This window comes from Ammodytes marinus, assembly GCF_949987685.1.
Source record: "Ammodytes marinus genome assembly, chromosome: 8".
NCBI lineage: Eukaryota > Metazoa > Chordata > Actinopteri > Uranoscopiformes > Ammodytidae > Ammodytes > Ammodytes marinus.
In genome coordinates, this window is record NC_137212.1 from 31,750,488 (window position 1) to 31,766,296 (window position 15,809).

At 41.7% G+C, this 15,809-nt stretch overlaps 1 protein-coding gene across 1 annotated transcript in view; it reads left to right on the plus strand.

The window, feature by feature from the left end:
• Positions 1–15,809, plus strand: part of b4galt6 (UDP-Gal:betaGlcNAc beta 1,4- galactosyltransferase, polypeptide 6) — a 63,752-nt gene that overhangs the window by 34,853 nt on the left and 13,090 nt on the right. Inside the window, exon 8 of the mRNA XM_080032643.1 lies at positions 1,127–1,228. Within this exon, the coding sequence (XP_079888769.1) occupies positions 1,127–1,228 (102 nt within the window). The remainder of the gene's footprint in view (positions 1–1,126; positions 1,229–15,809) is intronic.

The window sequence follows — 15,809 nt, forward strand, 5'->3', positions numbered from 1 at the left end:
ACCCTCCACTTTGGCTGGTGAAAGAAGTGTGCTCGGGACCTGTGCTTGTGCGGCGATTCTAGCGACTAATACACTTCACCAACGGTAATAACCGGAAGGAGACGGCATGCAGTTAAGTTAGCGCGTGTGTAAACAGAACATTTCCTGTGTGCCTTCACATTAAAAGCATGTTACTAGCCAAACGTGAGTTGACTTTTCTGAAGCCGGTAAGAACAGGAAGTTCGCGCTTCACAGCCCTGCGTGCGCTAGCTTGAAAATCAACTGCTTCAGCTGCAGAGAGCAGTCAACAACAGTAGTCTATTTAAACAAAGTTTGAAATAACTGATAAGCCACTGAAGAACTACTCCCAACACATTCACAACAACCTATTTAACTTATCCTAAATCGTACCAATATGTATATTTATTTATTTAATAGGCTATATGTTTTAAAGTTATAGGTTTTAATTAACAGAAGGACATTTACCAAAAACGTTTATTATTATGAATATAATAATGATATGTATGTACAAAAAATATATAGATATTAATTTTATGGGGAGAAATAATTCTGAATCAGCAAAAAATTGCAATTGGCAGGCAGGTTAGATTATTTTGTCTAAATTACAATCCGTGCACCCCTATTAATTTTTCTACAATTATTACTGCACACACTAGGATATGACATTAATTGAGAATTTCAAATGAGACCAAGATGACCGGGTAAAAGGTAATTAGAGCGAAATGCATGGGTTAAGGTTATGCAAGTTTTCGATCATACTTTGTGTGCTACTGAATTTATTTTTGTGCTACTGATTTTTTTTGCTTGCTAGCACAAGTGCTACCACCTAAAAAAGCGTACAGCCCTGGCCAGCAGCATACTAAAGCCTGGCTCACAGCCAGCAGCATACTAAAGCCTGGCTCACAGCCAGCAACTATACTAACCACGGACAGAACGTTGTGGATTGAGGTTTCGGGGAACAGGCTGCGGACTCCCTCTGAGTTAGTATAAACATAAACAGCGATCACCAAGCGTTGGCTGCAGATGAACTAATAGCCTTTTTAAGCTAAAGCTTGTGATAGAAATGTGCTGTGTGCTCCTTTTGTTCTGAAGCTGTGAATAGTAATGCAGTGTGCTCTGTCCTCAGGGTTCACTATGCTGGTCTGAATGTCACGCGGCCTGAGGGAGACATTGGCAGGTACAAGTCCATCCCTCACCACCACAGAGGGGAGGTGCAGTTCCTGGGAAGGTAAGACACAGCTCTACTATAAGCTATTAGGGCTCCCCCCCAATTATTCCTATAATAATATATATAGGGGAGAGTGGGATGAGATTTTTACTCAAAGTGACTTTAAAGTGAGGCCCTGACAGTAAAATATGTACATATATTTCAGGGTGTTGTGCATCCCTGGCAACAATAACTTTGGATCTGAAATAAACTGTTTAAGAAATATAGCTTTCGGAAAAAAAGTTGTCTTGTGGTACAACTTGCCCCCGGTGTGGTGTAAGTTGTGCCACAAGAGAGAATACCATGGGGTAAATTGTGCCATTGATATATATCTCATAAACTGTAATGCAAGACAAATCCATTAGACAATCACTTATTTAAGGTTTATTAAGTACGGGCCCTCAATTGAGGGCCCGTAATTATTACTCTCCACCATACTTATTCTTACTTCTTCTTCTGACTTCTGATGCAAAAGTTTGAGCTGCTACTCCTCCCGCACCGTTTCACTTAGAAACGCAAAAATTTCACAGAACGTCCGTCCCTACCCCGAATCGTGTGCTATTATACAGTTTTTTGAATTTCCGCTAGGGGTCGCTGTTATGCAGTCCCGACTGAAAGAACTTTGAGAGGCCACGCCCCGCACACCATAACTCCGATTGACTTGAAATTTCTCACACAGGTGTATGTTAGGGTGCTCTACAAAAAAGCCTCTGGGACCATAAAAATTATTTAGGAAATATTTCCCGATAATTAGCATAAACTGAAAAACCGGGTGTTATCCACAACTTTCTGCAATTTCACTGTATCAACACCAAATTTCTCGTGAAGCCCCGGGGGACTACAATAAACATACCCGTAAAAGATTAGTAGGACAACTTGAAAAACATGGCCGCCATTGACCAAAAAGTTTACGCAGGGGCGGGGCTTAATAACACGTTGGCCATAACTCCTTAACCATAGGTCCTATCATCATGAAACTTCCTGGGTATGTGCAGAAGTCATGTGGTAGCATGTCCCTCGAAGCTTATCGAGATTAACCCATAGGGGGCGCCACAAATGCCCCCTGACTCTGATTCACTTGAAATTTCTTACACATGTACAGCTCATGGTGCTCTACAATATAGCCTCTCGGACAATAGGGGTCAGCCATGACAATTTTTTTCGCCGCCATTGCCCAAAACGTTTACGCAGGGGCGGGGCTTATTAACAAATTGGCCATAACTCCTTAACCATAGGTCCTATCATCATGAAACTTGCTGGGTATGTGCAGAAGTCATGTGGTAGCGTGTCCCTCAGAGCTTATCGAGATTAACCCATAGGGGGCGCCACAAATGCGAAAAACGTAATTCACCAATGCACTGTTTGCCAGGCCACGCCCCTTTCCCCCTGACTCCGATTGACTTATCATTTGTCAGACGTGTACAGCTCGTGGTGCTCCACGGTAAAGCTTCTCGGACCGCGGGGGTCGGCCGTGATTTTTTTTCTTCCCTGATTTGCACGGGCGGCCCGTACTTTCAAAATCTCTGCGGGATTTCTAGTTTAAAGTAAATATTTTACAAAGATTGAAGGACAATTTTCTTAAACAAGGCCTAGCAGATCAAATGGTTTTACCTGCAAAGCTCACAATGACAAAGTCACCATCATCATCTTTCTGGCCATCTGAACTCTCATCAGTGGTTTTGTTAAGTGGAATGGAGAGGTCAGTCTCTTCTGAGCTACTGTAGACAATCACTTTCTTTTGGTGACCAGCGTATACAGCCATGCCAATGGCACAACTCTCAGAAGTGTACTTTGCACTAGCTGCTCCGCCCTTGTAGAACCAACTGCCACCTGGCATATGCGATTCCCCCTCCATTTCTGCCTTTCAATCAAGGCTCAAAACCCATCTGTACACCCTGGTTTTTCCTCCCCATTAACTATCTTACCTTTGCACTACTATCTTTGTTTATATGTGGATGTCTGGGCTTTATGTCTTTTATTTTGGTTATTGTTATTTTACCTTCATTTTTTACCTCCTGAATGCACTATGTTCAGCACTTAGGACAGTGCAAAATGTGCTTTTATAAATACATTTTACTTACTTACTTACTTACTTACTTACTTACTTACTTACTTACTTACTTACTTACTTACTTACTTACTTACTTACTTACTTACTTACTTACTTACTTACTTACTTACTTACTTATAACTCACCCCAGGCCCTCTGGCACAAATCACCCCAACCCCAGAATTTTGGATAATAAGCATGATGCAGCAGTTTAGGGCTGACATTGTGCTAACTATATAGACACAAAGTGTAGCATACTAAAGCACTAAAACATGTGTCAAATGTTTTCAAACGTGTCTATAATTGTTCAGACACAATAATCCAAAAACCTTGATCATGGAAATGTTACTTTGAAAGGCAAAAAAACAGTTTTTTTCGTCGGGCAAACAACAACTGAAAGAAGCGGCAGTGAAAGCCTGGAAAAGCATCACGAAAGAAGAATGCAAAAGTTTTGTTCAGGCTTGATGCAGTTATTGCAAGCGAAGGATTTGCAACAAAATATTAAGTCTTATTTACTTTAATTTATTTTAAGTCTATCTGTTCCAATACTTTTGCTCACCTAAAAATGTGGTGTTCCTTTACAAATAATGCTTTCTTCTCAGTTGTGTATCAGATCCATACCTGAAAATGAAAGTTGAAAATCTATTGTCTCATATTCATATTTTTTTTAAATCAATATATTTATTGGTTTTTTCCTTTTTTTAACAAGAACAAGAACAATACAACAAAAACAATATAAATATACAAACAATACTGTCCAAATAATAATAATAATAAAAAAAGAATGTTAAAGACATTTTTGAATTTTGATTGGGTTTTTTCATTTTTCAAACAAAAAACAAGTGTTGTTGGAGCCATTTAGAGATTTTTTGTGTTTAATATATTTTAAGGAAATACATTTTTAGTTTATGGCAAATTATGATTTATGAATTAGTAAGTGTGTGAATATTAATCATGTTTATTCATATGTATATCAGCGCATCTTGCTCATGTGGTGATTGGTAATGTGTGTCACCTGTGGTGTCGTGCTCTACCTTATAGGGGAGGGACTTTGCTTTCACTCAGGTTGGAAGGCAGAGAGCCAACAGTTTTTTGACCACGCTCACGCTCACGCTCACGCATTACCTCATATTATTTCACATAGAAAAGTATTGTTTTTTGGTATATTAAGAACCCTGTTTTGGCCGCTTATCAGTGACATTGTTTTGAGCTGTTTATGTTTTTTATTGGATAGTCAACCGGAGTTTCGTGTAATAAATCACACTCAACATCAAATGAAACGATCTCTGTGCGTGCTTACAACCAGGACGTGTGTCAGACTTTCTCTGCCTAAAGGAACCAGAAGAGCAAACATAGGGTTTGCCGCTTCACAGTCAAAAAACTCCACGAGTCTGACAAACTTTTGGAGGACAAAGGAACAAGGAAGACGGGCGCGCGCAGCTCGTTTGGAAGCCGTGAGTAAAAAAACCCATGGATGAGCCGTGCACTATAAAAGCACTTGTGAATTTGGATGTGCGGATGAGATCCGCGTTTAAAGCCCCGTTCTAACTGTCTGTTTGATATGAACTATGATGCAATCGCTAAACAAAAAAAAGTGACAAAAGGGAAAGTGGCAACAGAAGCTCTGTGTGAACGCGCATCCCGCGGACGCGGTGGAAAAGTGAACGGAGCAAAATAAATAAGGAAGCGATCTAATAAAAGGAAATCAATAAATCAAACTACAATAAAACGGGACAATGTCTGAACTTAAAACGGCCGCGGAAGCGGAGGATCGTTTAGGATCTCTGATTGCAACACGCAGAGGGAAACTGGGAGTGTGCACAAGGAGAATGCACGAAACAAAAGCCTTGATGACTGAAGGGGAAAATATTGATGATGTTGATAAATCTATGTATATATTCAAACAAGCTGTGGATGAGTTTAACAAGGTGCACATTGCTGTTCAAGAGCTCTTATCAGAAGAGGAAAAAGAAACTGACACTCTGGACTGGTATGAGCCAAGAGTGATGAACTTCAACTACTTAACATATGAGGTTAAAACATGGAAAAGGGAACAGAGTGCACAGTTAAGGGTTGACCCACTGGACAGCATATCAAATATCTCAAGGAGAACAACTGCATCAACCACTTCTTCTGCTGCTCGGCTGGCTTCAGCTGAGAAAGCAGCTCTGGAGGCAAAATCTGCTGCATTAAAAGAAAAACATTCATTGCAGTTGCAGCAACATTCACTGCAGTTGCAGCAACATTCATTCCAGTTGCAGGAAACTTTAATCAAATCAAAAATGGAAAAGGTGGAACTGGATGGAGAAATTGCAGCAGCAGATGCAAAAATAAGAGTGCTCCTAAACCCAAATGTAACAGAGTCTGATGGTGATGCTATGAATGAATATTTTGAGGGAACAAGCAAACAGGAAAATGTGGAACAAACATTTGCAGACACATCTGCTATGGAATTCATTCAATTAGGTGCTGTGCCTAAAACTCCACTACAGAGAACGGTTGGTGGCATTCATAATAGCTCTCAAGTGACAACAAGGGCTCCAACCCCACACCTGGAAAACCCTGCAACCAGTCATATCACTCATGAAAACATCAGCACACTGGTTAAAAGTCAAAGGGATATCACTGAGCTCATGATAATGCAACAAAATCTGTCTCTATTGCCTAAAAGAGAAGTGCCAGTGTTTAAAGGTGATCCACTATCATACCAACCTTTCATGCATGCATTCAAATACTTAATAGAGGACAAGACAAGTAGCTCACAGGATAGGCTCTACTTTCTTGAACAGTTTACAGCAGGTCAGGCCAGAGACCTTGTTCGTAGCTGTATGCACATGGATGCACGAAGAGGATATTCAGAAGCAATGCAACTGTTGGCAAAACATTTTGGTGATGAGATGAAGATTGCAAATGCTTATCTGAATAAAGCGCTGAACTGGACAGCTATTAAAGCGGAGGATGGGAATGCACTTCAGGCATATTCTCTATACTTGAGGGAATGCCACAACGCCATGCAGGACTTGGAGTACATGGATGAGCTGGATGTGACATCCACCTTAAAGCTCATTGTATCCAAGCTTCCCTACAAGCTTAGAGAGAGGTGGCGGTCAAGAGCATATGAGGAATTTCAGAAAAGAAAGATGCGGGCTAATTTCAGACATGTTGTTGAATTTATTGAAAATCAAGCTAACATCTTACTGCACCCTGCATTTGGTGATATTAAAGACCCAACTCCTGCTCAAAGAATATCCCCAACTAACAGGAGCACTGAAATAAGGACACTCAAAAGCAGAAGTACATTTGTGACAGCTGTGGCAACACCTGGAAAACAAGACAACAGACAGTATGCATTTAAAGGGCAACAACACACCAACTTTAATGCTGCTAATTCAGCTGTCTGCTGTTTCTGTGAAGGCAAGCATACACTACTGGACTGCCTCAAGTTTAAATCACAGCCACACAACGAAAAGGTGGAATGTTTGAAAATAAATGGATATTGCTTTGGTTGCTTAAAGAAGGGTCACATGAGCAAAGACTGCAAGACAAAACTAGACTGCCAAACATGTCAGCGGAAACATCCAACCCTGCTACATATTGACACAAGAACCTCAGATAAGGAACCCCTGCTAAACCGCAATTCCCCAGCACCAAAGCAGACGTCAATAAACAGTGTACAGGTGTCGGCTGATGATGCAACAGGGGCCGGTAAAGAATGTGCTCTCGCTATTGTTCCAGTTCAAGTTAAAGCTGCAAAAGGAAGTAAGTGCATTCAAACTTACGCTTTCCTTGATCCGGGAAGCTCGGCCACATTTTGCACTGAAAAGCTAATGAACCAACTGAATGTGACCGGACGCAAAACTGACATTCTGCTGCAGACGATGGGACAGGAAAACAATGTGAGCTGTTATGAGATCACAGGACTGGAAGTTGGCAACCTAGATGGAAATGAATTTATTGACCTACCTGAAGTTTACACACAAGCTAAAATCCCTGTTTCAAAGGAAAACCTACTCACCCAATCAGAACTCAGAAAATGGCCTTACCTCTGTGGAATCCAAATGGAAGAGATTGATGCTGACATTGAAATGTTGATAGGAATGAATGTTCCTAAAGCGATGGAACCCTGGCAGATAATTAACAGCCAGAGTAATGGACCATACGCAGTGAAGACACTTCTCGGATGGGTGGTGAATGGGCCCCTCAAGTCTTCATCTGCAATGGATAAACATACAGCATCAATGACAGTCAATCGCATTTCAATGGAAAATCTGAAGGACCTGCTACTCAGGCAGTACAACCAAGAGTTCCCAGAAAAGGAATCTGAGGAAAGGAAAGAGATGTCATGTGAGGACAGGAGATTTATGGAGCTGGCCCAAAGTTCTAAAGCGTTTGAAAGTGGACATTACATCTTGCCCCTGCCGTTTCGAGAAAAAGAGCTAGTCATGCCAAATAATTACAACGTGGCACTGCAGCGGACATTGAACCTGGCTGGGAAATTCAAGAGAGACTTTACCTATGCTGAAGAATACAAGGTCTTCATGGAAAATGTGCTGCAGAAAGGCTACGCAGAGAAGGTACCCACAACAGTGCCTGAAAGTCACAGAGCCAAGGTGGTGGAGGCAGTGAGCGCCCTGCAGGACGCCGGCGGCATGCTAGTAGAACAGTATGGAAACACGGCGGACGAGTGCGGTAAAGCGCTGCTGGATTTGGCACGGATGGAGAACTTAGTCCTGGGTAATGCTCTGGAAGGAGTACCAGAGGAAGAGGAGGATGAAGAAAAGCTCAAGGACTCCAACGTTGATGGCACAGAAAACATTGACGAGAAGAATAGAGATGAGATGAGAGTTCAGGTGTACGACGCCATGGCAGAGAAGGAAGATGAGGACGCGGAGATGTCAGATGTCGGCGAGAGGAAGAGAAAGAAAAGAAAAGTTTGGGAAATGGAAGTGAAGAAAAGACAGAAAACGACAAGAAGGTTGAGAAAGAATTGGACGAAGAAGAAGAAGAAGAAGAGATGGAAACAAGTCCAATACATCGCAGATCTGTTCTGGCAGAGGAATATCTGCCACTCATGCAGCAACGCCAAAAGTGGACTAACACCAGAAGAAACTTCAACATCAACGATGTGGTGGTCATCGTGGATGAAACTGCACCAAGGAACTCATGGCCCCTTGGCCGTGTAGTAAAGACTTTTCCCGGGCGCAAAGGTCTCGTCCGAAGTGTTCTAGTCCGAACAAAGACGAACACCCTGCAAAGGCCCATCGATAAGCTCTGCTTGCTTTTGGAAGCTGAAAACTGAGCTTAATTACATGAAGAATGCCACTGTGCATATACACACATACACACATACACACATACATGCCCCTCTACAAATGGCCCTGCACACACCTTCCTTGCATACATGAACTCCGCGTTCACTGGACTGGTTATCCCTGCCTAAGAGACATTCATGCAACATGAACTTTGGGGGGAATTCAAGTGGGGATTATGTAAATTGTGTCGTAGTGAATTTTGATATTTAAGCTGGGTGTGATGTGTTAGTGTAAAGTTACTTGACATATTTTTGAAGGACTTAATTGATTAATATTTGTACATATCTGGCTCCATATAGTTAATTTAAGTAATTGTTTTGTGGTAACATCACAATTAGGGGCCGGTATGTTGGAGCCATTTAGAGATTTTTTGTGTTTAATATATTTTAAGGAAATACATTTTTAGTTTATGGCAAATTATGATTTATGAATTAGTAAGTGTGTGAATATTAATCATGTTTATTCATATGTATATCAGCGCATCTTGCTCATGTGGTGATTGGTAATGTGTGTCACCTGTGGTGTCGTGCTCTACCTTATAGGGGAGGGACTTTGCTTTCACTCAGGTTGGAAGGCAGAGAGCCAACAGTTTTTTGACCACGCTCACGCTCACGCTCACGCTCACGCATTACCTCATATTATTTCACATAGAAAAGTATTGTTTTTTGGTATATTAAGAACCCTGTTTTGGCCGCTTATCAGTGACATTGTTTTGAGCTGTTTATGTTTTTTATTGGATAGTCAACCGGAGTTTCGTGTAATAAATCACACTCAACATCAAATGAAACGATCTCTGTGCGTGCTTACAACCAGGACGTGTGTCAGACTTTCTCTGCCTAAAGGAACCAGAAGAGCAAACATAGGGTTTGCCGCTTCAAGTGTTCACACAAAAATGCATACAAATTGGCATGAAAAATTCCACAAAAAAGGGGGGTGGGGGGGGTTCAGTTTTGGGCCAGGGTTGATAGAGAATTGAAATAATTTATAAAAGAAGACACTTGTTTTGTAAATTTGTTAGTGCAGCCTTTCACTGTTAATTTAATTTTCTCGAATTTAAAAAAAAAAACATAACATCTTGGGAGACAGATTTGAATTGATGGGGGATTAGGGGATTTCCACATGAGTAAAATACGGCGTCTTGCCAGAAGGGAAGTAAAGGCTAATGTTTCTGATTGTAAGGCTGTGATATGGGGTTGTTTAGATGGGGTTCCAAATATTGAATAAAAGGGGTCTGTTTTAATTTTAAAAAACATACGACTCAAATTACAAGAGGAGGCGTGGCATCTGTCACATTGGTCCACAACATTTGGGTAAATTTCCGATGGTCTAGATTTGCTAAAGTGGACTCTATGTAACACTTTAAACTGTATAAGCTGCAGCCTGGCACAAGGAGAAGATGAGCGTATACTATTCACAGCCTTATCCCACCATTGATCTGTCAAATCTACCCCAATCTCCCAAGCATTTTTGCTTTTGACAGCGGAATTGTTTTCCAGAGCCATGAGTTTGTCATAAATCTTAGATATTAGTGATTTCTGCTGAGGTTTTAAGGTCAGAAGGTCTTCCCATGGTTGGTTAATAGAGAGGGAGGGATAACATGAAAAAAGAGAAGAGGCACAATGTCTAATTTGAAAGTACATAAATAAATTGGGTGTAGGTAAATTAAAATCTTTGGACAGGTCTGAAAAGTAGCAAAAGTGCCATCTTTATAAAGGTCTCTGAACACTTTAAAGTGAGGGTCATTTGATTAATGTATTTGACTCTTAACAGGGTTCAACATAACTTTTTTTTCCTACTGGCCCGCCGGGCCAGTGAATCTGAGTTGTACTGACCCCATGTACATTTTCACTGGCCCTGCACACACTTTTTTTCTTCTTCGTAATTTAGTGTGAATAATTATAATACCTATATTAGAAAAATAACCAAATCTAAAGAGAATATCTATACTGTAACAGTATAGATATTCCCTTTTAGATTTGGTTATTTGATATTGCTCATACACATAATATAAAACCAGGCAAACATATTGAATTTGAAGCCTACAACTGAAAGTATGTGGAAGGAGTCGGCCAGTATTTTAAAGTCCAGAAGTTTGATGATTGTTTTTATTCTTGAATTTGGGCAGTTTAATGAATATTTCACCTGCAGAAGTCATGTTCAAACATAAATAAAAAAAAGAGATGAAGGTCTGATCAGTCTTTGTGGTGTGGTAGTGTTGACTACTTTCTCTATATGCATTAGGGATGTGAATGTGTCAAACCAATGACCGGTTTTCCACTTGCGCTCAAGTTGACGTTAAAAATAGAAATCCGAAAATCAGAAGGTTATGCCGTTTTTTTTAATGGGAGATTTCACCGTGTATGCGAGTTCACGTCTGGTCGGGAGCGCACTGCAGGAGCGTCACTTCTACATGAAGTGTCAGCTTCACATTAAGAGCCCGGTGTGGGACAATTTTTTCAAACTATTGATAAAAAACAATGCAGTGCAAAATATGCAGCATAATGTTAAACTCTCGTCTAAGACTATGACGTTAAATCACCTTAGAAACACACAGCCTTAGTCCGAGCAAAGCAGAGTTTCACCGTGAGATCTCACCAGTGAGTGAGCGAGTGAGCCGCCGCGCAGAAGAACTGCGGGTTTGTGGCTAAAGTAATAACCGGGGATATTCTCCCCGTTAGCGATTTCACTGGGAAAGACTTCCGCGATCTGATTGTAGATCATGAAAACACAGAGCCATGTCGGCAGACAAACTGCGCGACTATAGGAACTGTCCAGTGAGCCGAGTCCCTCCGTTCATTTCTGTCTACAACCGACACAATAACCGGAGACGCATTGACAGCGGTTAAAAAAAGCCTCTCATTTGTATTACCATTGGGGCTTTGATGCAAATACTGTAACATTACGGCGGCAGCTAAAGGAAAAGCGCAGTTATCACTTCATTTTCTGCACCTCAACCTCTGCTGTGGGAAGGAAAAAAGGGGGGCAAAGTAAGTCGATTGATTTGTCGACTCGTAGGCAGCTCTGCCAACGGAGCGAGAGTGCGCCCGCTTGTTGCTCCGCCTGTCAAAACGCCCACGCATCGTTTGTCCACTGGCCTTTCATTAAAAAATATATTTTATATTATGTTTAATATATTGATAAACACTGCTTTAATTACGACTCTCAACGCGCATTTCAATGAACCATGATGTAGTCTACAAAAAGATACTGAACTGTGATTGGCCGTTACTGGCCCGGGCGGGACAGTGACTGGCCAATCAACTTGCCCTGCATATGATTTTACTGGCCCCGGGCCAGTGGGCCATTTGTTAAGTCGAACCCTGCTTAACAACAAACACACAACGAGAAAGAAAATTCATTTTGTTTTTTACATTTCACCACAAAGGCGGCGCCATTTTGCCAGCCCGCAGCTGCTGACGTCACGAGGTTGGTTGGTCCAAAGGTTCCATACATTAGAACGGCAGGAGACAGCGAGAGGCGCAGATAGTGAAAGACAGACAGTGACATAGATAAAGATAAAGAGAGAGAAGGACACACAGAAAGAGACAGAGAAAGGGAAGACGGCCTACAGTAGCCTAAGTGAGAGGTAGTGAGAGGGAATGAGAGAGGGAGTGAGGGAGAGGTGGCAGAGGACAGGAACGGTGAAGGATGCAGAGCATCAGGAGAAAAAAGACAAAGGGAAGCCACTACGAGGCTATCTCCTGGGTGTAAAAAAATATTTTATAAAGCTAAAAATGTAGCCTAAAAGTTCACTTTCACAAACTGCCAGTGAAGAGGAGAGACGTAACCTGCTACCGCTGCGGTGGCTGACGGCCCCGAAGAGAAAGAGTCCGCCGATGGGCACTGACTCCATGTAGCCTATGGTTAAACACTGTTTGGAGGAAGATTAGAGGAGAAAACCTTCCAGTCAGGACAGCTTGTAGATCGCCGAACCAAGAGACTAAACACTGAAGTTCATCCTTCTATGTTCAACTTCACCGAATACAATGTGCGCTACTGATCGGCAAACATAGACAGCAGCTTAGAGGCATCAGTCCGCCGTAGGGGAAGAGCGCCTATAACACGCAAGCCAGGCAGGGGAAAGACAGATGGCATTTAGCCCATAAGACATCAACTGTATGTACCAAAACCGATCAAGATCTCATTCCAAGTAGCAGCACTGATAAACACCTGTTCCCCTTTCTAACAAAAGTCCTATTTCAACAGCGCCTAATTTATCCGTCAAAAATAAAATCACAACCATCATAAGCACAAACACGGTTTAATTAACACAAACACGTTATTAAACAATAAACCAGCCGTCTATTGACACCTTTTGACGTCGTCACAGCTGATCGAAACCTACACTTAAACTATTTCTTACCGTGACTTCGTTTCCGTAGCAATCAATTACGCTCACACGGACAGATCTCCCAATTCAGCTGTCTTCCTCACGTCATTGTGTTGCTTCTTGCAAAGCGCGATACACTTTTAACGTGCATTCAATATTCCTACACACGGTACAGCTGTCCAAAAACGCGTCCGATGACCAATGTCAAATTCAAAAATATATCCAATGAACCAATGCGAGACAAAATAGCATTTCACCAATACACTGTAAAAAATTCCGCCAATACCTTTTATTTACTATGGCCAATACACACACGCCCCCTAGAGGCGCAGGGGAAAGTGGTAAAGCTGCCACTTGATAATCCATTAGAAATGTATACACAATTATGAAAACAATGGAGGGGAGATATAAAACCGTTGATAAATTTGTCCAGGTTTAGAATAAATATGAAGTTTAAATTAACACTTTTGAAGAGATAGAAAATGTATTGTTTCAGTTGGAAAACATCAAAAAATCAATCGTTCATTATAAATCAATCGTTCATGTGCAAAATCCATTTCTTCAGAGTGTAGGAGTCTCCTCTTCAGGCATGGAAGGGGGCAGTTGTAGATGTTATTGCTGTGGGCAGGAAAGGTCTCCTGTACTGGTGCTTACAACAGCAGATCTGAAGGAGCCTCACTGAAAACACTGCTGTCTGACCAGTAGAGTTTTTATGTCACAGAATAATATAACTAGTAGAATTGAACCAGATGAATAAATACACACTAGTTTGAAAATATGTTATTTAGAAATAAATGATACCAACCGAACCAATAAAAGTAATTTAGCAGCACTGCAGCCAGAAACGGTATTGACATGAAATTAAATCTAAAAAAAAACAATTACCCCTTATCAACACAGCATCCAATATAAACACACTGAATATGGTTTAGGTATGAAAGCTTTTAATGTTATTTAAATCAACATGTGTACTAGTTCTGTTATGTGGCTTGCTCTAAACTTGTGTTAACAGGTTAGGTATATGTAGATGTATGCATCTGGAAGCCAGCAGCACATTCCTGGAGACTGAGGAGCGAGAGCAGGAGATGGGCAGTGTCCCCTCCAGAACAGGCAGCGGCAGCACCCAGCCTGATCAGCAGGGCCGAGATCCTCCCAGTGGCATTTGCAGGTCTGTGGCAGTTCAGAAACGCCTCCCTTGACTTGCTGCCAATAAGGGCGTGGACACATTTCCTGGTTGTTCATATGTGTAGGCCTATACATTAATAATTTCATTTACCGCAGTGCTATCTAGTTAAGACAGTCACCTAGGCAACGCAGTCAGAGTCCCCCCTCCCACTTTGTACATTAAAATGTGTAAACAAGTAGCTGCTTTTTCCCTTATATCTTCGGTCTTTGTTCATCATGACTCCATGGCGGAAGTGGTTAAGTAAATAGAAATAGCACTAAAAAGTAGAACATACTGCTAAAAAATCACCTGAAAGCAGAGTGACTGTCATAACAACAAACACGGACCAGTGGGTTTTCCCAGGAAATGTGTCCCCGCACTTATTGGCAGCGAGTCAAGGGAGGTGTTTCTGAACTGCCACAGACTTGCCGATGCCACTGGGAGGATCTCGCTATTTCTCTTGATCCACAAGAGGATCTAGAGAAGAGGGAGGGAAAAGAAATAAATTAGCACAATAGGGATGCCGCGGTGTGGAAATGTTCCCATCGGTAATAAACTTGTGATAACACCAGTGTTACCGTAACACCGACTGGACATAAACAATTCAAATAAAAATTGTCTTGGTACAAATTTCAAGAGAAGGCATGTGTCGGCTCTGTAGAGCGCTTACTTTGATCTTAAATGTTAGATCTTTGGATCCTCTGATTACATTTTGAACAAATGCTTATTGTTTGTCATTTACTTTTGTCGTAGGCTACACTATGAGGTGTGCTTACGTCGCCACTTCATATTACCAGGGCTTCAGCTCCGAACGTCATGAGTGAAGCTACGGATATATTTGGGGCGTAATTTCCACTATGGACATGCCCCCCCCAACCCACTTTACAATGTGTTTATTATTTTGTAAATGTTTTCTATGTAGTCTTATTATAACTTAGAATTAATAGTAGTCTAGTAGGCCCAACTACTTTTTTTATTTAATGAAAACGCACCCACCGCTCCCAAGCAAAAATTAACCAAATGGTTTTCATGTCCAATAAAAAAATTTAAAATAGGCCTACTCTGTGCTGTCAGTTGGCAATCGATGTAAATCGGTGTGAGCCTCATCACCGAGTAACACCAGTAGCTCATATTTGATAGGCTATCTAACAACCGTTAGCATGTAATGGCTAACGAAGGGGTTAGCAGGCAGGCCTTATTCAATGTTGTGAAATCGATATAAATGCATAAACGTGTCAGTAAAGAGACACTATATGTGAACTCTCTGCACGTGAGTAACGTTGTCATCACATCGTCTGGTCGATATATTACCTTATAGTTTCTGTTATCCAAAGTGTTAGCCCAGCTAGCTTAGCAAGTTTAGCTTACCTGCTATTGACAGGACGCTCCATTGTTTCGGCTTGGACGTCCTTCTTCAGGGGAGAGCATAGCCAGCTCTAACCATGCCTCCAACACGTCCACCTCCCGGCATAGCATGCTAAATGAGCGCACATTGGTGATGCAGGAGAGACCGCATGTGGCCCAAGCTAGCGTCGTGACAGCAGAAGGACTCGGTCACTGTGTGCATCGGTCAAGACGAACATCACGTAATGTTAGGACCCTCTCCTAGCCCCAAATCACCGGCTCCACCTCTTCCTCCATTCGTATCACTTCAGGTCTCCCTTCTCTAGTAGGCTCAAACACTTAAGGCGATCGGATTAATCACTAGCGCAAAAGGTCTGTCGACTTTGTTTACCTCCATGCTC